The 21,947-nt window shown below is 40.8% G+C and overlaps 1 protein-coding gene across 3 annotated transcripts in view; it reads left to right on the top strand.

Moving 5' to 3' along the window:
• trabd2b (TraB domain containing 2B) overlaps window positions 1-21,947 on the top strand; it is a 68,424-nt gene that overhangs the window by 20,557 nt on the left and 25,920 nt on the right. For 2 of the 3 annotated variants that reach the window (XM_003440039.5, XM_025903249.1), the window contains exon 3: window positions 20,435-20,581. The exons of the other annotated variant lie outside the window; for it this stretch is intronic. In XM_003440039.5, the coding sequence (XP_003440087.1) occupies window positions 20,435-20,581 (147 nt within the window). The remainder of the gene's footprint in view (window positions 1-20,434; window positions 20,582-21,947) is intronic. 3 annotated transcript variants of the gene reach the window in all.

Genomic DNA, 21,947 nt, shown 5'->3' with positions numbered 1-21,947 from the left:
GAAAGTGAGAGAGACCGACAGACAGCAAGAGGAAGATAAAGGCAGCTGAGAGGTCAGGTCTGGAGCGAGGGAACAGGCAGCCATTTTCAGATGAAAGGAATCCAACCAATCCCCTCAATGATAAACATGTGTCTGTATCACCCATCGCGAGATTCCGCTCTATTTATGTATGTGTGTATTTGTGAGACAAAGTGAATTCTAACACTGACACTGATAATTATGATATACACTTGGAGTAGTCACACTCGTACTGTATGTGTGTTACATTTTTCTTCTTCTCCCTACTCCGACTTAATCATTTGGTCTTGTCCTCACCTACATTTTCAGTTGATGTTCATGTGATGAATCATGGGATATGTAAACTTCAATAACAACCAGAGATATAAAGTTCAGCCCCGTTAGGTTACCATGTTAGCATGAAATCATGGGTGTTGTTTTACTGAAGACTGATCTTAGCTTTTCATCTACAGTATAGCCATGAGCTGTATTGACTCTAAGAATGCCATTGCAGAAACGAGCAGGGAGAATTTTCAGTGAGAGCAGTCAGCCCTGTGAAAGCGACAGAAAGCGTGAGGAGATCTGACAGTGGGGTGAGGTGCTTTGCATCTAAAGGATCCAACTGATGTAGCTTGATGATCTGGATGCCTTCTTCGTGACATCTGCCTAGTGGTTTACTAGTCTGCTCCTGGTGAGACAACACCCTGAGCTTTAACTGGGAGCATCTTGAGATCCTGCAAAACGAACTGGAAAACATTGCTGAGGAGAAAGACGTCTGAAATAACCTACTTAGCCTGATCCAATTACAACTAAGCAGATGGATGGATGGCTATATTGGAGTGTGTGTCACGTTAAAATTGTGCTTATTTTAATTTCCTGCAAATATACAAAATACAGAAAAAGTGTATTTTTACAATCAATTTCCACAGAGATACTAAACTTAATGTAGGTCATACAAAGTCTCTTTGCGGGAAATGACAAATTGTGAAAAGGGAAACAACTCAGTCTTGAGGTGAGCACTGACATACACCATAAGCCACATTCTCTAATACGGAAATCCTACGTTTTTGCCAAGAGCTTTAACCCTGATGATTTGGCTTTTTTGAGGTCGTTCAAATCACTTTAAAAGTAACATGAGCCAGCATTGCAAAAACAAAACATTTAGTTTTCCATAATTCTTTAAAATCTAACAAACACTTTCCCTGCTCTCACCCGTTCCTCTTCGTTCATTCAGGGAGTTGAGGTTGCCTCACTCCACCATCTCACCCCCCAAAGACTAAGGTTGAGAGAAGGGCCTCTGTGGCTCTCTGTTGACTCAGCCACCTTCTTGGAACGTTTCCATAGCCACTGCCAGCCTGGCCTGAAATGAACCAGGTGGGGGTGCTGATGAGAGTGGGGGAGGTTATGTGGGCAGAGAGGATAGACAGCCCGGGGGTGAGTAGAGAAAATGTTAGTGACCTAAAGTGATTAGGAAAAAAGAGGGGCGGATATTATTTTGAAATGGTCCACGTTCTTTAACTTGTCCCTTTTGTTCTAAATGTAAACTTCAGTGCCTCTCAATGGGCTTTTTAAACAGTTGTTGAGGTGTAGCATCTGTTTGAATGTGCATGTATGTTTATACCAGTGTGTGTTGAGTTGCCTGTTATGGTATTTTCACAACAATGGTGGCGGTGGACAGGGTACAATCATTCTTTTCTATTCTTCTGTTGTAACCCTGAACTGTGTAAAGCATCTGTCAGCAAGCCCCTTGTGTGTATGTGTCTGTGTGGAGCCTTTGAAACCACGGCTACTCACCCATAACCACACTAACGATTGGGTCACTGGCTCAGACCCAGGCATGCAGGAGAACATATAAACACACACAGACTGTGCCACTGCTTGATGTGGCTCAATTTCTACTCAACTGACCATGACAGATATCGTTTTCAGTTAACCCCGAGTCGATAACATCATCTTTTTCTGACGCGTTCTCGCTTTAGTTAACGCGCCGGGGCCACAGCCTCAACTTCAACACTTAATTACTGTCAAAACCAGCGTGTAGGTCCTACTAAACCAACAATTATCTAGTAAAATCCCAGTGTTAATTAAGATAGGCTTTGGCCCAGCAGGGTGTGTGGTGAGATGAGAGCTGAGAGCTTGGTGTGGAAAAAGAGACTCTTGTATGTTTAGACAATGCCAGTAATGCATATATACATATAAATAAATGATAATACGAAAAAGAATAGGTTCAGAAAAAATATGGGGAAAACACAGGGAGGGCAAATGACGTCTTAAGATAAAATAAGGCAAATAAACAGCTCCAGAAAATCACAGCAGCTTTGATAGGAAATTCTTTCCTGTGCCCTTAAATTTAACCTACTACCTGTGATGTGCCTGTGGGAATGTTTCCTTGTTTTTTTTAACCAAATACTATTCTGTTGTTGTGTCTGTCATAATGCCTTTATTATTTTGCAATACACAAGCTTCAATTTCACGACCAAATTGGGGACTTTACTTCTCCTACTTTAGAGCAAAGGCATACATAGAGCACTATTTAAAATGGCAAAAAATGTATTTTCTTAGTTCTAATACTATTTTCTTAGTTGCTTTACTTGTGAGAACTAACTTCAGCTCTCCCTCCCCCGAAAGAGGAAAAGATTTCCCAATCCCTCACAGTTTACTAAAGAAAAACATATTTTGTAATTTGAAATAGACAATGATACACCACAAAGCTAACCCATAAGAGCCCATGGTGACACAAATGTCACAAATGATCTGGAAAATATTCCATATACAGTTTAATCTTTCACTTACTTCATTACTCATTAAGTCCCCAAGGGTCATCTAAGGAACATGATGCAGTCATGTAACACTGTATAAATTTCCATCACTTCCAGTGCAGGGGTGTGCAATTTGAAGCATATATAAACAAATGCAAGCAAAATTTATGAAATGTTGTCAAAAGTACTTAAATTTTTCATAATATACTTTATAAAATACTTTAGTTAAAATGAATAAGAATGTTTCCTAATTTGCTGTAATTTTATTTATTTACGCATTTGTTTATCTCAAATAGATTTAGTGATTTAAGTACCACAGATGAAAATAAACCCTGGCTAACAAACTGCAACCTTCCAAGGAAGTTTTCTTGAAGAAGTAAATATTTTAAGACCCCTGAGTGCACACTTAGTGGACTGGGTGTCACACCTCCACATGGTCTTCATACCCCCCCGGAGTATTTTAAAAAGTTCATAGCAGCAGAGGTGCTTGAAGGGAACAGACAGATTTATACACTGTGCAAAAATCTGAACGTCACAGTAACAAATCTGGGAAAAAGCATAAATTTAACATGGAAATACAAATAAAAAGGCAAAACTGTGCTCCTATGCAAAAAAAATCCAACAATTAACTATAAATACCTAATGTAACATATGTGCATCATTATTATTTGCCACTAGGGCATAGTATTCAAAGAAAATAAGAATTTGTAGTACATTTGGTCTGATTTTTATTTCTCATAATGTTCTTTTAAAGAGAAATAGTTCCATGTTTCTATGAGTTAAGGATGTTTGCCTATACTCTAAATATTGCGTGTACAGGGTGGGCCATTTATATGGATGCACTGTAATAAAATGGGAATGGTTGGTGATATTAAAGTCCTGTTTGTGGCACATTAGTATATGTGAGGGGGCAAACTCCTCAAGATGGGTGGTGACCATGGTGGCCATTTAGAAGTCGGCCATCTTGGATACAACTTTTGTTTTTTCAATAGGAAGAGGGCCATGTGACACATCAAACTTATTGGTAATGTCACAAGAAAAACAATGGTGTGCTTGGTTTCAACGTAACTTTATTCTTTCATGAGTTATTTACAAGTTTCTGACCACTTATAAAATGTGTTCAATGTGCTGCCCATTGTGTTGGATTGTCAATGCAACCCTCTTCTCCCACTCTTCACACACTGATAGCAACACCGCAGGAGAAATGCCAGCACAGGCATCCAGTATCCGTAGTTTCAGGTGCTGCACATCTCGTATCTTCACACCATAGACAATTGCCTTCAGATGACCCCAAACATAAAAGTCTAAGGGGGTCAAATCGGGAGACCTTGGGGGCCATTCAACTGGCCCACGACGACCAATCCACTTTCCAGGAAACTGTTCATCTAGGAATGCTCGGACCTGGCACCCATAATGTGGTGGTGCACCATCTTGCTGGAAAAACTCAGGGAATGTGCCAGCTTCAGTGCATAAAGAGGGAAACACATCATCATGTAGCAATTTCAAATATCCAGTGGCCTTGAGGTTTCCATTGATGAAGAATGGACCCACTATCGTTGTACCCCATATACCACACCAAACCATCACTTTTGTTGTTCCAACAGTCTTGGAGGGATCCATCCAATGTGGGTTAGTGTCAGACCAATAGCGGTGGTTTTGTTTGTTAACTTCACCATTCACATAAAAGTTTGCCTCATCACAAAATCTTCTGCGTGAACTGAGGGTCCTGTTCCAATTTTTGTTTTACCCATTCTGCAAAATCTGTGCGCCGATCTGGGTCATCCTCGTTGAGATGCTGCAGTAGCTGGAGTTTGTAAGGGTGCCATTTGTGAGTAGCTAATATCCGCTGAAGGGATGTTCGACTAATGCCACTCTCCAGTGACATGCGGCGAGTGCTACGCTGTGGGCTCTTGCTGAATGAAGCTAGGACAGCCACTGATGTTTCTTCATCAGTGACAGTTTTCTTGCGTCCACATTTTGGCAAATCCAACACTGAACCAGTTTCATGAAACTTAGCAAGCAGTTTGCTAACTGTAGCATGGGAGATGGGTGGTCTCGTAGGGTGTCTTGCATTGAAATCTGCTGCAATGACCCGGTTACTGCGTTCACCAGATATCAACACAATTTCGATCCGCTCCTCACGTGTTAACCTCTTCGACATGTCAATGGCTGTGAACAAAGAGAAACTTGTAAACAACTCATGAAAGAATAAAGTTACGTTGAAACCAAGCACACCATTGTTTTTCTTGTGACATTACCAATAAGTTTGATGTGTCACATGGCCCTCTTCCTATTGAAAAAACAAAAGTTGTATCCAAGATGGCAGACTCCTAAATGGCCACCATGGTCACCACTCATCTTGAGGAGTTTGCCCCCTCACATATACTAATGTGCCACAAACAGGACTTTAATATCACCAACCATCCATCCATCCATTCGCTTCCGCTTATCCTTTCCAGGGTCGGGGGGGGGGGGCGCTGGAGCCTATCCCAGCTGTCATAGGGCGAGAGGCGGGGTACACCCTGGACAGGTCGCCAGTCTGTCGCAGGGCCAACACACAGGGACAGACAACCATTCACACTCACACATTCACACCTAGTGACAATTTGGATTATCCAATTAACCTATCCCCTTAAACTGCATGTCTTTGGACGGTGGGAGGAAGCCGGAGTACCCGGAGGGAACCCACGCAAACACGGGGAGAACATGCAAACTCCACACAGAAAGACCCCGGCCTGATGGTGGAATTGCACTCAGGACCTTCTTGCTGTGTGGCAACAGTGCTAACCACCGTGCCACCGTGCTGCCTCACTGGCACGGTCATCACCAACCATTCCCATTTTATTACAGTGTATCCATATAAATGGCCCACCCTGTAGATTACTTATGGCTAATTGCATTAGCCTCGTAACCTAGACTTTCAGCTGTAGCCACACGATGAAACCAAACCAGGCTGAGATTCCTTTTTGCAGGATGATCTTATTAATGCATCCTAGAAAAGGAACAACACTTCTTTTCTGTCTACAAAATAAAAACTAGCCACTCTTGGATGTTAGTGCAGACAATTTGTGCCACCCATCTATGGTCATTGTCAGTGTTTTTGCCCATGTCAAGTCTATCTGGACTGTGCTCTGGTCACAGATAACCAGCACTGAGGAGTCCACAATTAACTTGGGGTCAAACGCAATCTCCTCTGCTTAGCTGGTGGTATGACTGGGTGTGTTTGACAAGTGTATGAGACATGGTGCTATCTGAAAAGCTGTCTCACTAGAAAACAATGGAATGACATTTTAGAGGAACAGAGATGAGCGAAGGTTTCGATGCTTGTTACTTGACTACAACAGTCCATTTTCAATATTTTTTAATGAATGTGTATGTGCAGGTAAAAGGACTAAAAAGGAAAGAGAATCTCTGTTTTGATGCATGCTCAATCATGCAGGTAAGGAAATCCCAAAAAGTTGATTCGGTTCATCTGGAAGTAGCGTTTTCAGAAAACGCGTCATTCATCTGGACTAGAATCAACATTTTGGGAGACTCTCTGTTTGCTTTTGTGACTGACTAGGATCAGCCCAACTGACTACTTGGTTCAGTGATTTTAGCAGCTCAGCTTCCTGGTGTGAACAGGCCTTAAGATTGATATTAAACTTAAGAACACTGATAAATGGCAGGAAACTAACTGAAATTGCTTCCTAAGCTGAACAAATATGATGTATTTAGTTGATTTTCACTAATTTTTACCCGAAAAAAAGAAGAAAGCAGAAAACCAAACTGGTGACTTAAACCGTGACTTTGACTCCGACTCAAAGGTGTAACACTGTACGTTGTACTAATCTCTGCTACGAGCCATTTCATCCAAGGGTTTTATTATTTGCCTTCCAGTCAAGACAAAGTGCAGAAGTTCTAATCTTGTTTATCCAGTACTCCTCCCGTCTGCTTCAACATTCCTCTCTATCGGTGTGGCCTCTTTGATGATTTGTGGCCCATTTAAAGCCACAATTATGTGATCTCTTGGTTAAAGTGACCACAAACCCTCAGCATGGCTGACCAAGTCTGCTTTTAAGCCACTGTGGGCTTTGCAGATGCGTACACCAACACGCACTCACTGTTTTGAATGCATGCAGAAAGATGTGGGTGGGGGGAAGCACAGATACGTGTATATGTGCCTACATATGTAGAACTCATACCTACTGTATACACACATACTCAGCTGTGGTTACTTCCCACAGACTGATCCCCTTTGCCAGAAACTTGTGCTGGTCCAAACCCAATGTTTTCCTTAATAGAGGGTATGAGCGCTAAAACTATTAGAGGCAGCAATAATAGTCTTAATCATATTGGATTTCTTCATACCAAGCACTTTCCCTGGGAGGCTGTAGGACTGATGAATACAGATGAATACAGATGTGAAGTGTAAGCAACTGTCTGTGCCGCACAAGCACGAAAAACAGAAGTCAAGACAAAAGAAATAATATATACTGTACCTGTATGATGGTATACAGCATCAGGTTTTCACTTGTGAGGATGGATAGCAAAGCAAGCCACAGGTTTGTTTTTTTTTTTTAATTGTACATTTTATTACACAGGGAACTGTGCATGAGAGGAGAGCTGAGATTCTCTCTTGGTATATATTTACATCTGTACTTTAGATTCTGATGATATTTTTATGCAAAAGGGGGATTTGGTTGTGGAGAGTCAGACATTTAGACATCTAACAAAGACAATTCCAAGATAAAAGACCAGCCAAGAATGTGACAGGGCAAAATAAAACTGGTAGATGAAATATTTGTCTCAGCTACATGAACGATTAATTTCATATGGGCAGCAGATGTGGTCCTATTTAATTCCCTGTTGGTCCTGTGCAAGATTTATCATATTTTAGCTCCCGTTTGATGGGGTGCACAAATACATACAAGCAAAGCTGGTAAGCTCAATAACTTTCACCTAGATCTCTCTCCATACGCTGTTAGTCTGTGATTTTCTCTCTCACACACACACGCGTGCGCGCACACACACACACACACATACAGAAAAATGAATCAAGGTTGTTAATAAATTAAGGAGATTGTAAAAACATACTCTAAGCCCTGGCTGAGGCTCAAATCAACAGCACTGAGTGCCTAAACGTCAGATTTATGAAATAATTAAAGTCTCATGAGGATAGTTAAATGCCCGGTCTCTGATGTCACAGCCAGCATCCCTCCAAGTCAAGGCCAACTAGACGAGGAGCTACTAATCTATGGCCAGCATTACTGCAACCTCCTCCGCCACATGCTATCCAGACTCTGCCTTCCACCTCCAAAACCACTGGCAGCATAGAGGAATTAATTCCCATATCCTATCACTGGGCTTTCTTCCCCTCTCCCCCTTTACTGCCTCCCACTTGGTGCTTCAGTGAGTTTTCCTGTCTGTTTGTTTGTCTGTTTTGCTCTGTCTCCATGTTGGCTTCCCGTTTTGATTCTCTGCCCTCCCTCTTCCACAAACACAAAATACATTTTTTTTCTCTGTCCCACACAAACACACTTAAACACTCATCTAAATACACGCTTCCCCCAACACTGAATTGCTCTGATGATGCAGGCAGGGGCTTATTTATGGGCTGCTCGTAAACATGATTAATTCCTCTTCGGTCCAATTTCCAGCGCAGGCCTTATGTCTGATTTAGCTGTCAGCATGAACAGAAACTGTTAATTAATTGTGGTCGGGAAAAGCGAAAGCTTCTTAAACTCAGTAATTAAGAGTAGCACTAGGGACGACTGGCTAATGTACAAACTACATAAATCACATCTTCCCCCTCAAAATTGCGACTGTTAAACACATTCTGATCACAGGAGAACAAAGAAAATGGATTTTGGACCAAATACAAAAAGCTGGAAGTCAAATTACAGATTTGTTGTTGTCCATTTTTTAATATCAGATAAGGGACCATTACAACAATACAGCTCATCAAATGCAACCGTGTTATTCAAGAAACAGTGGAAAAAAAATCACACGAGCACAATGATATCCATCACTTTTTTTTTTTTTTTTTACATTTTTCTCATCTAGCCCAAAGTTTTTAAAATGGCAAGGACATGTCCTGAAAGCTTTCGTGGACGGACATTAAACACTATAATTGAAATTGTGAAATGATTTTTGTAGGAACATCAGGAAATGCTGTTATACCACCTCATTTTCAGTTTGACTCAACGTCTCATGTTGTGTTTCCCCATACTTTTCATTTGATCATCATCACCAGAGTTTTCACTCCTCAGTGGAGGTTGTTGGCTGCCATTTAAAAGACTGTGTGAAGTTGGTTAAGGGTGCTTGTGTGGGTGTATTTGTCTGTGTTTGTGCCATATCTCTCGTCATGTATTGTGCAAATGGATTTAGTGGATTAGCTGTAACAAGATTTTCCCAGTCAATCCAGGACATGAAAACAGACTGTTAGTCTGTTATAATTATATAACTATGAAGTTCCTTGATTCTGCTGCAAGGTGTCTTTTCAAACTGGTGCCTTGATGAAGCCCCCAGGTTCAAATCCCTTTTTCTTTTTGGCACAACTAGAAAAAACAGTCATTGTCTCCTCACTGAAGAATTACAAGTTTGGAGAGACAGCACTGTCAGTGATGTTATGCTATAACCACGTGCATCACGCACCACTGCCAAAGGACACCTTAAGCATAACTAAGACATCCATGCCAATGACACACACACACACACACACACACACACACACACACACACACACACACACACACACACACACACACACACACACACACACACACACACACACACCAAACACATAAAATTACAATGGACAGAATGTGATGGGGATAAGATGCAGTTAATACATTTTCCAACACTTTAAACACATGTTCTGTCTGTCAGACACATCAGAAATCTCTTTGGTGGTCCCACAGTTTTTAAGCACTGGCAAACCTTGGTTGGCAGTATTTGGGAGGGTTGTAAATATTTGCGTGTGTGTGTGTTTGGAATGGGGTGGGGTGTGGGGGGCTCCATTCATGTTTTGTGTAAGTTAGCTTTTTCTCACTGAATTATCATTTGAACTCATGGATGTGGTGACAGAAGTTTTGGAAGCGATCAAGCAGCTTGACCTTCCCTTACAGTGTTATCCCCCCCCTCCCCCCCCCCAAAAAAATAAATCCTGTATTCAACACAAACTGATGCACGTACAACAGTTGTTCACAGTCTGTGTCTCTTTTGGGCCTGCACAGTTCACATTACAGTCTCCCTCTGTTTTTCTGCAGAGTGAATCGCTTGCATGAAATCGAACATTTCTCCTGCTGATTTACCATGAAATGGTGTGCTTGTGTGGGATTATGCTGCGTTAGCTTCAGTAAGTCTAATGGAGGCGTGACCGAAAGGGAGAAAGAGAGGGAGAGTCTGGTCCACTTACTGCTACTTCTGCTGCTCCAGTCTATTACACAGTCAGAGCACTGTGCAATTTGGACAAACTCTTTAGTGAAGACAGACATTTATGGAAACACAAATACACAGCATCCACACACAAGCATTGAATTACAAGTGCATGGTCCTTAAGCGAGAGCAAGTGTGTACGATGTGGAAGCACAGGAAGGAAGAAGGACTTGAAAGCTAAATAAACATAGATCAGTGACAGTGGTGGAAGGAGAGCCGGCATCAAATGAAAGAAAAGAGTGAAAGAGTGTGAGAGGGATGTGTGGGAGAGAGATGAAGGATAGAACTATATAATCTAGAGATTTGTGGCCACAAGCACATAACCTGGTTTGGGAAAGAGAGCAAGGCTGGTGATTGAGGGTTTGAGAATTGATCCAAGATGAAGGTACACATGGAGGGATGGAGGGACAGATCTGAGGATGGAGGTGCAGTGGGAAGATGAAAAGAAGGTGACAGCAGAAGACTTAACCAGCCATCCGTACTTCAGATAAGTTAGAAAAAGAAGAGGAGGTGAGGGGCAGTAATTCTGTTCCTTCCTTTCTTCTTTCTACCTCTCCTGGTTAACTGTAAACATCTGGCCTTTTGTCCTGTTTTTCATCTTTTGTACATTATGCCTCCTGCCCTTTCCCCTCCTTTCTTACTGTTTTCTTCGGCTTACCTCCATTCACTCCACTGTATTAAACTCTAAAGTGTCCACCATTCTGCAAGTACAATCTGCCTGTTCACTAATGCAAATATGAACAAGTCAGTGTAGGATGCCTGCCGAGGTGTACATACACACAAAAACTGAAGTATTCCCTGTTTGATTTATTTCTCAAACAAGGGAAAAAAAATCAAATAGACAAACCTGGCATGACATTATTTGAATATCAGAAATGATTTGTGATGGTTGAGGGCTACACTTGAGCACGCAACCACAGAAACCTCTGCAAGGATTCTTTTCTTGAAATGAATTCAGTCACATGCACCAGCTCTTGCGAGCTGTTCAGACACTTGCCGTTTCTCAGTCTGGACGCATTGTTTCACCCAATACACAATTTATGTTCATGCAGCAGATTATTTGCTGCTCTCGTGTTTCAGCCGGCTCTCTGATGTGGACTGTGCAAGGAACAAATCACTCTTAGAGAATTATACTGTCTAAAGCTATTAGTCCAACCAAAGCAGACTGGAGAAGATAAGAGAGAGTGGTCGGGTCCTGGTTTGAGGCCGGGGAGGCATGTTTTAAACATACACGGCTGTTTCTGTCTGCTCTTTTCTCATGCTGTGGAGAAGACCCAGCTCATCTGGTTTGTATAGCATCACACATCATAATGGAGCCGGATAAATCCAATGGAATTCAATGAGAGTTTTTCCCCTTGGAAAAAATGTGAATGCAAAATGTGTTAGGATTAGAGGAGGCTGTGAAGTTTGAAGTGGACTGTGAGTTTGAGATGAGATATGGTTACAATGACTTCATCTAGTCTACATCTTAAGTAGAGTAAGACTTTTCATTTTATTTCTTTAAAATAAATTAAGAAACCTGATGTTAAGCGGATGATTTAATTTATTTGAGGAAGGAACTCTCACAAGTTTAACTCCATCCATCATCAATTTTCTTAATCAACTTATCCAATTCAGGGTCACAGGGATAGGTTGCCCTAAGACAGCCTATTCCATCTGCCACAACCATTCATGCTCACATTTAAACAAGACTAATTACAGAAGCAAGACACTTTCAAATGAAAAAAAGTTTTAGAAATGAGTTAATTACCAGACCTGTTCAGCTCTTTGGTTTTCTCTGATTGTACTAATAGCCCGGGGCAAAGATTAGGCACTATTAGCATGACCCTACATTCATGAAAATCCAACATCCTGAGGTGGAAAGTTGTTCATCTGACTCCTAGGTCACTATATAGTCAGAGTTAACCAATCAAAAGTACTTATTGTCATCTAAATAACTTTGATGTTATGATGCCAACCTGACTTCCAGTGTTGTTTTTTCCATTTCAGTTTGTGTTCATATGAAATTTACCAGTCAGATAAGATATTATTATATTACACCCAAATCTGATGGTTGGTGCTTCTTTTAATTCGCTTCAGATATAGTTCATTTCCAACATTAGGGAAATCATGTGACTTATGAAATTAGCAATTTCACTTGTTGCCTAATAAAGTTGTATTTAAAACCTTTTTTAAGGCCTTTTGTGGGCTTCATTAAAGGAACAGCTGTCAACACCTGTTTCCTCAGCACCTCATAAACATACAGAAGGTGTTTTTCTCCAGTTCTGAATGATTATAAAGGGACTGGAATTCAAAGGAGATAATTTATGGACCCTAACAGTTACAGAACAGCCCTCATTTTAGCAGGTTATGTAAGCTGCAATAAATATAACATCATTTTGAACGCTTTCAATACACAAAAATATAAATTTTAATTTGTTATTTTATTTACATAAAAACAGCATGAACTGACTTTCAGCCACTTTGGTCCACGCTATAAATGGTAGTACTTGTGAAGCACTACCATTTAACCACCTTATAAAATTGTTTCACAAACAGGTGTTAACATTAAGTAGAGACAGAACAGTGTGTTGTTTTTCTGACCCCCTGTAAATGGATGCCTGCCAAGGCTTGAAAACCTACTATAATACACAAAAAACTGTTAACCAAAAGTGGAACACAGGTACATCTTAGGTCTGCGAATGTTCTGATCCATATCAGATGTTATGACTTCATCAGGTTGCCTTGCGACTACCTGTTAACAGGCTAAAATGTCTCATGTGTAACTTTTAAACACCAACAAAAAAACATAGTGACATTTACAATTTTTTTGCGGGGCGATCGTGGCTCAAGAGTTGGGCGTTCGCCTTGTAATCGGAAGGTTGCCGGTTCGAGCCCCGGCTTGGACAGTCTCGGTCGTTGTGTTGGCAAGACAGTGCTCGAGGACAGTGCGCCCCAGGGTGACTGTGGCTACAATGTAGCTTGCCATCACCAGTGTGTGAATGGATGATTGGATGTGTAAAGTGCTTTGGGGTCCTTAGGGACTAGTAAAGTGTTATACAAACACAGGCCATTTACCATATTTCACAAAAATAGCATGTGATTTCTATCCACAGAACCTGAATTATGTATGATATACTACGGCATCATCGTGTTGCCTAGTAAGTGCCTACTGCCAGGCTAAAATGATTAATTTGGAGCATTTGTGCACCTTAGACCGCCATTGTTTCATTTTTTATTTTACAATAATAAAATCTCATTTAAATCCACAGTATGCACGACACATTATGACAAGATTGTTATGTTAATTAACAACTACGTAACAAGTTTTCATAGCGGTGACCACTAAAAATACTGGAGTGGCACACCAAAAACAGAATTTCCAGTTTTATTATGCTTTTGTCAAATATAGGTTACTTCAAAAACAAGGCAAAAAAGAGGGAACGGAAATAAATATATGTCTAGTTAATTTCCTACTATTAAACTTGATATGACTGATAAAGGTGCGTATGAAAACCAAGTAAGATTTTTGAAATTGTAGGGTGTCTACCGTTTTCTTTTGCTCACATATTTTAATGTTATTACCAACATAAGGCGGTCTTGCCAGGTGGGGCAGCTGGGGGGGCAAACAAATTTTGAATGGGTGGCCACTGACCTCAACAGACTAAATTCACAGATCAAACAATATGGTAGCGTAGACATGTACTAGTGACACAAACGAGAGCGGTGAGAGTGAATCAGTTCAGAGTCAGAGCTGCAAAACAAAAGACACTATGAAGCTGAAACTGAGCCTCTTATTCATTTGATCCGTTGTTAACATGTTGTATTATGCAATAGCGCAGCTTTAAATTTATAAGCATATTTGAGCATGTATTAATTTCAGACAGAAATCAGATGGGTGGACAGTTTTCCCCTTCTCCACCTGTCTTTAATTATTTCTGTAATCTTGTTGTGTGCTGTGCTCATATTTTTGCACGCAAACGTCTTCCTGTTCAACAGCACCTTGATGTTGATCGAAAACAAAAATCAACACAATTTCACTCTGTAATTTTCCAACAGTCTTTCACACCCCACATTACTTACCAGTGGGCATTCACAGTGAGGGAACCAGCTGTCTGCTTTTTCAGTTAGGATCAAGTGATACTTTATTATTTTCTCTGTTTTCTGGGGAGGCAGGAAAGCTGGGATGACTGGCGCAGCTGCAGTGCTGCCAAGTCAAACAGCAGGGTTTATTTGTGGACAAGTGTAGGGGCGACACCCACCCCCCCATTCGCTGGAGACGCTTATTAAGAGTAGAGACAGGAGGCGCTGGAGTCTGTAGGGGTGTATATAGAATAAGTGTGTATATGGGTGCCTATAGGAAAAGATAAACAGGAGAAGAAGAGCAAGAAAAGGAAGGACAACAATGGAGCTAGTCTTTGGAGGAAGGAGAAGAAAAAGTTGAGTTGTTAGTGGTTGTCAAAGACAATTTTCTTTTTTACCTTACCAAACTTAAAAGAGAGATGTCTCCCATGATTAAATCCCCATCCTCTGCCTCAGAAAGGAAATCAGATGGGATGGAATGAAGAAGGAGGGGAAAGCTGGGAAGCAGCAGGCCTCTGCCACTTGGATTGTCCCTCTGGTAATCCCTGGATTTCCTGGGCTGAGACAGGAGGTAGACCAGGCACGGTGAGAGACTTAGTGAGACAGAAGGAGAATGAGAGCAAAAGGAAGTGGGACTAGAAGCAGAGACAAAGGAGAGGCAATATTCCTAACACTGGTGCTGTGTTGTGATTTCTGCAATGTGTGGTTTGTATACAGGTATTGCTCAAAGAGTGGTGTGTGTAATCATTAGCATCTGTGCTTATGGGTGGTTGTATATTTTTTTGGAGTGTTCATGCATGTGTCTCTGTTGTGGGTATTAACTGCAATAAAGATTTGGAAGAAAGCGGTGATCTGGCTTGCTGTAGCTCATGCCAGATGTCACGAGTTGAAAGTGCTGCTTACCTTCAAGTACGCAAAAGATACATTCAACAAAAAAAGGGCGCCAAAGGGTATTAAAACTATTTTGGCAATGCTCTGACATTGGAGATTACATATAAGAGTTTTATGCTTGAATGTTGCCTTTACAGCCCCTGACAGGTTACATGATTCTCTAGGAATGAAAAAGAGGGGATCAGGTCTTGAGGGCCTCCTTTGTAAACCTGTGTGAAACAACAGTGACGCTAAAACACGAGAACATCCGCACAACTTTGATGTGGCCTTGTGTGACACTATGTTTCCACACTAATGCATTCAAGGTGCTTTTGGATTTTGGATGGGGGGTAAAATTTTAAACAACTGGAGGCCTTTGAAATAGCTCCGCCACTACTGCATGCACATGCAAACATACAGTGCAGTTTAAAAGAAAATGGGTGAAGGGTTGTTTTTTATCTTTTTGGGAGCTTCTCTTTGGGGAACAGGGAAGAGACAGTGCACTTATCCTTGTAGGGATGTTATTCCAACTTGCTTACTTTTTCCGTTCAGGCACCCTAGGGTGCTGTGAACCCGATCCCCTTTTGTATTCAGTAGCTGAAACCCACAGGAGGAAGCCAGCTTGGCCCAGAGAAACCCAGCAGTGTTGTCCTGGGTCAGGGGTCTAGCTCTTCTCTATCAGGTAATGAAACACAAGCAGCTCTCAGGGAGAAGAGATTGGTCAAGGGGAACGCACCACTCTGAACTGTTTTCTTTGTAAGGAACTGTTTAAACAGGCAGTAACAAAAGGAGTGTGAATTTCCATCCTCTTCTGATGGCTTGAGTTTATAACAAAGGTACAACAAAGCTTTTAGTTATTTACTAATACAATAAATTAATTACAAGGGAACTCCTTGGACAGATCTGATGGGCTAAATGTGACTTGAGTCTGTATTAGCCTATTATCCTCCAGTTCATCTGTAGTGAAGCAGCTTGGATTAGCCACTACTAAAATAACTCTGCATTGATTTGCTCTTTTGATAGTCCTATTTCCATAGCCGGGAAGTCGTTCATTCAACTTCTAGATCACTTTACACTGATATCACCAGCTAATCGCAATCTTCTTGCTATCACCCACAATATCTAATTCAATTGGTCATATTTTTGATATGATGCCAACAACCGAGCAACTCATGCGGCAGAATTTTCTGGCTTCTCGGGCTGTTTTTTTCCCAACTTCAGCTGGTTTTCATGGTCATTTTACAGTTAGAAACTCATTTTTCATATTATACTGACATCACATCAATGCACAGAAATGTAGACAAACCTCAGACCAAACTGCAGGTGGTCAAGTTGCATTGTGGGCAACATAGACATTTAATTTTGAGAATGTGACATAATAACCAATGCAGTATACTGCCAGTTTGCTATTTTTCTATTTTAATTACCACACAAAACCAACAGACCAGCAGCAACATGTGTTTTTAGTCATTTTATTTATGTAATCTTTAACTCTTGTTAGCTGCTGGTTTCACTCACAAAGATAATGTGGCAGGATAATATTAAATCACATTATTTAACTACTAGAAACTGAAAAAACTGCCTTATTAATTTAAGCAGTCATGTGCAGGAAACTAAGACTAAATAGGAAAAAAGGAAATTTTCTCCTATTTCCCTTGCTCTTTGCTTCTCTTCTTGGAATTGGTATGTTTTCAGTGCCATTTGTCTGTCTTACTATTTGTCAGCAAGATTAAAGAAAACTAACAAGCAAGATTTCATAAAATTGGGCGGAGAGGTAAAGGAGAGGAACCGTTGAAATTCTGATGTGGGTCCAGAATAAGGAGTGAATCAACATATTAAGAAATAGGGCAGTTGTTGCACAGAATTACTTCACATAATTTCCTTAGGGATTATTAAAGTATTCTGATTATCTATCAGAGGAAAAATGACAACTCATTACATTTTGGTGGTGATCTGAATGGTAAACTGTAGGGTATATACTGTTTAGATGTTTTTACCTTCTCAGAGAGTTGTTTTCCAAAAACATAACTATACATAGATATACAATCAGAGACAACATAAGAGAAAAAGGGGAAACACTGTGAAGGAACATACTATCTCAGCTCTCTTCCCTGGTGCTGGCAAGCCTTTGCTAAGCTTTAATACACCTGACTGCTGCCTGGTTATAGCCAGCTCCCATGCCAGGCCTTACCCATACATTTCATGCTCACTTTCCCAAACTCTCCACTACACAACTGGAGAAGAATCACCTCCATATGTGCAACACATGCTCATCACAGAGAACAAGGCTTTGTTTGTCTTATACAATTCTTTCACACTTTCAGCTCTCTTTGGCCTTTGTACTCAGCTCGCTTTCTTTTCGCCCTTTGTTCGTTGTCTCGCTGTGAGCTTGCAGGAACACAGAACAATATGTCACTGCTTTACTGAGACAAAACGCAAGGAGTTGAAGAGATTGGAGAAGAAGGTGGAGAAAATATGGAAGCAGACAGAATGAATATGTGATCATGTTTCCTTTTTTAGCTATATAAAATGACTGCTCTGTGTTTCATTTGTTTTTAGTGACTCCTGTGTACTTACTTCTCAAGTAAATCATATTTTGCTTCTTTGCCAGATTTCAGTTTGGCCTCCACACTCTGACACTTCCTTCTGCAGTTCTTTAGCTATAAGCACTACTCACATTCTTCAATTCAGATTAAAGGAGGGGAGTGATGTAGTTGACAAGACTGAGGTCTCTCGGTTCCAGTACCTTGTCATCGGCACCTACTCATTATATGCTTCAGACCCATAAAACCGTCAGACAAGCTAACACTATTGCTAGCTAACAGCCAGGATTTAATGCACTTCAAGGTCAATTGTTGTAATGTACACACAAGTTGATAAACGGCATTTTCTTAAACTTAAAAAGATCTCTGGGATTTTTTTTAATGCTCATTATCCTTCCCAACCCCTACTCTCTGTTTTCCCTCCAAAGCTTGCTAATGAATTTTTGGAGTGCTGAACTCAGATTGCAGGTTCCAAGACTATCCATGTGCCCTTCTCCTTCCAGCTTTGTTCTTATAAAGCTTTTATGTAATTACAATTGGAGTTTCGCACGCATGTATTAGAAGAGAGTAGAAAAAAAGAGAACTTAGACTTGCAGTAGTAAACTATGTGGTGAAAACGGTCAGTATTCGTTATTTTGAAAAGGCCTGGTTATAAAAAAGCTGGTCTGTCAGAGTGAGTCGATCACTTCAGTGTGAGAACACCCACTCTGTCAGTCAACGCACACACACACACACACACACACACACACACACACACACACGAGGAATGTTTGCGTTTTTCCTCTCACTGCCTCTTTCTCCGTCTTCGCGTCCCCTGTGGTGACTGACGTGCTCTTTCATTCAGTCCAGCACATAACTTGAGCACCATGGTTACAGCTGCAGAGATGTTCCTTTCCTTTCCCGGGGGACAATATTGAAATAACATCTCCCCTACCAACACAACCAACCATGGTCTTGACATCTCGCCAGTTGTGTCCAGATCCGTCTGGCCCTTATGTAAAGAAAAGTATTGAAGTTGGCTGCATAGCAAAAATCCTAGCAGATGTGCATGATTTGCCAGCTTCTGACCCTGAGTCTGGCCAGGACCTACTGGCCAGGAGCCCTGTGGGTCAAGGACCTGGGGCAGTGGCAACTTACTGGCACAAAATCAGCTTCCACAGCAGCAAAATTAGCTTGTCTGGCGATGGACCAGATAGCATTAGCTCCTCTGGGTCTGGCATCACACCTCAACATTACCCGGAGTTTAGAACAATGAACCTCACTTCTGATGCAAACAAAAATTGAATCATATAGAGTCATTACTACAGCAGCAGTGGGGCTCCTGAAGTCTTGTGTTAAAATATAAGCTAAAGAAAGCCTCGAAGTCATATGTTTACAAAACTGAAATGGTCACAGGTTTGATCAAGGCACTCTTATGTGCCTCTGGCAGGGTGACAGCACGGTGTTGGATACAGCTGAAGAACATGCTGGATGAAACATGTCAAAACAAATATATAAGATCTGACTCCTGCTATACAACAGGAAGACAGGCACAGAGTTCAGGCCCTGGCAGAGAGATAAGAGGAGGATGCAGTAGACAAAAAACGGGATGATGACAGAGTTATGTGTGCTGTTAGCTCATCAGTTGTCTCTTTGCATTATGAAACAAAAGCAGATTAAAGTGAAAAGGAGCCCACAAGACTTGTTAGCAAACACAATGACCTCAGAGAGAAGGAGAGAGAGTCACAAGGTTGAGCTTAGAGCTTGGTTGTGATTATCCCAACGTAAAGGTTACATGGAGTTTAAACATGCAATGTGCCCAATATGGGCATATATGATTGCGAAAACACTGCTTAATTGCAGGAATTATGACTTAAAAATTTTGACATGGGGCTCAATCAGTTGTGCAGCTGTATCGGTCTTAAGCTGCTCTACAAATCATCTGGGGCTAGATGCTGACGTGCTCCCTCCAGTATTTTCCAAAGCACTAGTCAGGTTTCTTGGCAATTAGGATCAGAGGCATGGATCAGTCTGGTTTAGTTTGAAGGTATGTTGATGTTGTAATCACATCAGCTGAAACCTCTGTCTTATTGGGTGCAATGTAGAACTATGTGAATTACAATACAATACTGGAAAAAAAAAAAAGTTTTTTCTTTCAAATGCACCTCTGGTTCCTGTAAGAGAGCTTAGCACTGACTGACAGGTCGGTCTTGATTGCCAGGCCAGTCAGAAGTGGCGTGAGATTGTAGAGGGTGGGAGCAGGGAGATTAACCCCTGGTGTCTAGGACAGCTGTGGAGGTTTTGGGCTGGCTAGCGGCTGCACGCTATAAATTCTCTCTAAAGAGGGTTTACTTTCGATTTTAATGGGTGCTATAAATTTTCTGCAACCTGGTCCTGGTGAAAGAGAAAGAAGGCTTATTTTTAAAGGGCCTCTCTCTCTTTCAATCTCTTCAGCTCTACCTTTCTTCCCTGTTCTTTCTTTCCTTCAGGAAAAAGTCAATGGCTCCTTGCCATGCATTTTGTGGTCTGCTTTTACCTGTAGTCAGCTTGTATGAAAAGTGTATGAAAATTTCCTGAAAGAAATGAAAACCCTGCAAAAGAATAAGTATTCTGCAGCAGACACTGAGTATAGTAGCTTCATTGTATATTAAGGTCAATATATTTTTAAAGAGGAACACTGGCTACGCCTGCACAATTTCTACACCTTTGTGGCAAATTCCTCTTGGGTGCACAGCAGAGGAAACTGAGTTTGTGGATGCAGAAAGTAACAGCGCCCTTCGTATGTTTCCATGTCTCTACCTGTAGGTGCTGTTTGCCTTGAACCAGACGCTGCTGCAGCACGAGGGTGTTCGAGCGGGCAGCCTCCAAGGTTCCTACACCACAGAGGACCTCATTACACACTACAACTGTGGTGACCTCAGCGCTATCATCTTAAACCATGACACCTCACAGGTTGATTCATTTAAGGACTGCTCACCCCATTGTAAAAAAAATATCATCACTTCCTGTTCACTTTTTAGGACTGATTTCAATAGCTTTGTGTCAAAATTCTTCAAAACCAGTTAAAGCAAGTTAAAACAAGTTTTTTGTGCCAAAAAGAAACAACATAAAGACTCTAAAATAAATTACCTGCCTAATATAATACAAAGGATCTAATAGCATCAATCCACTTTGTCAAACCTTACAAAGTTTTACAACATTTCTCACATATTTCCAAATTCCAAAGCTTTACATGGTCAAACAGCAACATACTGGTAAAGTTGTCAAGTTTGGCTACAGTGAAAAGATTGGATAAGTTACTTTCATGCTGGTATCACATTACCAATGTTAGGATTGTTACTGAAAAAAGTAAGATATTACACATTACAAGTTACTTTTCTACATTACATAATCACTTATCGGATTAAGTAACTCATTTGATTACTTTTGCATTACTAAGTAACATGACCTAAAATGTACTGTCACATAATCCGTAGTTTTTTAATTTCTCTCAGCCAGTTTTAGGCAAACTAAGAGCTAGCTGTTTTGAAGATTTTGCACTGATCTCAATTTTTAGCTCACTCACTTGCATACTCAGTGAAGTACAGTTTACCAGATTAATCACACCTGTGCATGTAACATCATCCTCTGCACATTATATTTAAGCTGCAGACCTACACATTCATTCTTTTTCTATCGAGAGAACTGAAAAGAATGGGAACCTGCATTCGCTGCCAAACAATGATGAATGGTTCCAGGTTTGCGTCCAGTCATAAAAATATGTTAAACTATATGAATATGAGTTTCAGGTCATGTCACTGACTTTTTCTTTCTTTCTTTTTTAATAGTGACCTAATGTATCATGCAAGTGAAACTTGCTTTGATACCCTGGTGTAAACTTTTAACCATCAAAGACAACTTTCTTAAATTCATTTGCAGAATTTTAAACTACCAAAATATTTATTTATTAACTTTGCAATTTTTTAAAGCAGAAAAAAGTTGAACCTTTGAACTTCTAAGTTAGCTATGTTTTGCTGGAAAAGGGAATCGTCTACTTATCGTTCCTGATTCACTAAAAATCCTCACAGAAAATACTAGCTAGTGGTAGCAAAACATCTGTAACAGTGTTCAGAACTTGACTCTGTCAGATCCTCGATTTGAGTTGGCAAACTTCTCATACCCACTTCTGTGCCATTACACTATCGTCACCTCAGACTTTTGGGCTTACACATCAATTCCACAAATCTGCACATTGCCATATTAATCCTTCTCAGCCTCAAGTTACTTGATAGTCTGACACTTTAATAGCTCTGGACTCCACTGTAAATACACCATCTAA

Source organism: Oreochromis niloticus, linkage group LG23 (assembly GCF_001858045.2).
Source record: "Oreochromis niloticus isolate F11D_XX linkage group LG23, O_niloticus_UMD_NMBU, whole genome shotgun sequence".
Taxonomy (NCBI): domain Eukaryota; kingdom Metazoa; phylum Chordata; class Actinopteri; order Cichliformes; family Cichlidae; genus Oreochromis; species Oreochromis niloticus.
The sequence above is the reverse complement of the archived record's forward strand: the minus strand, read 5'-3'. Positions and strand labels throughout refer to the sequence as shown.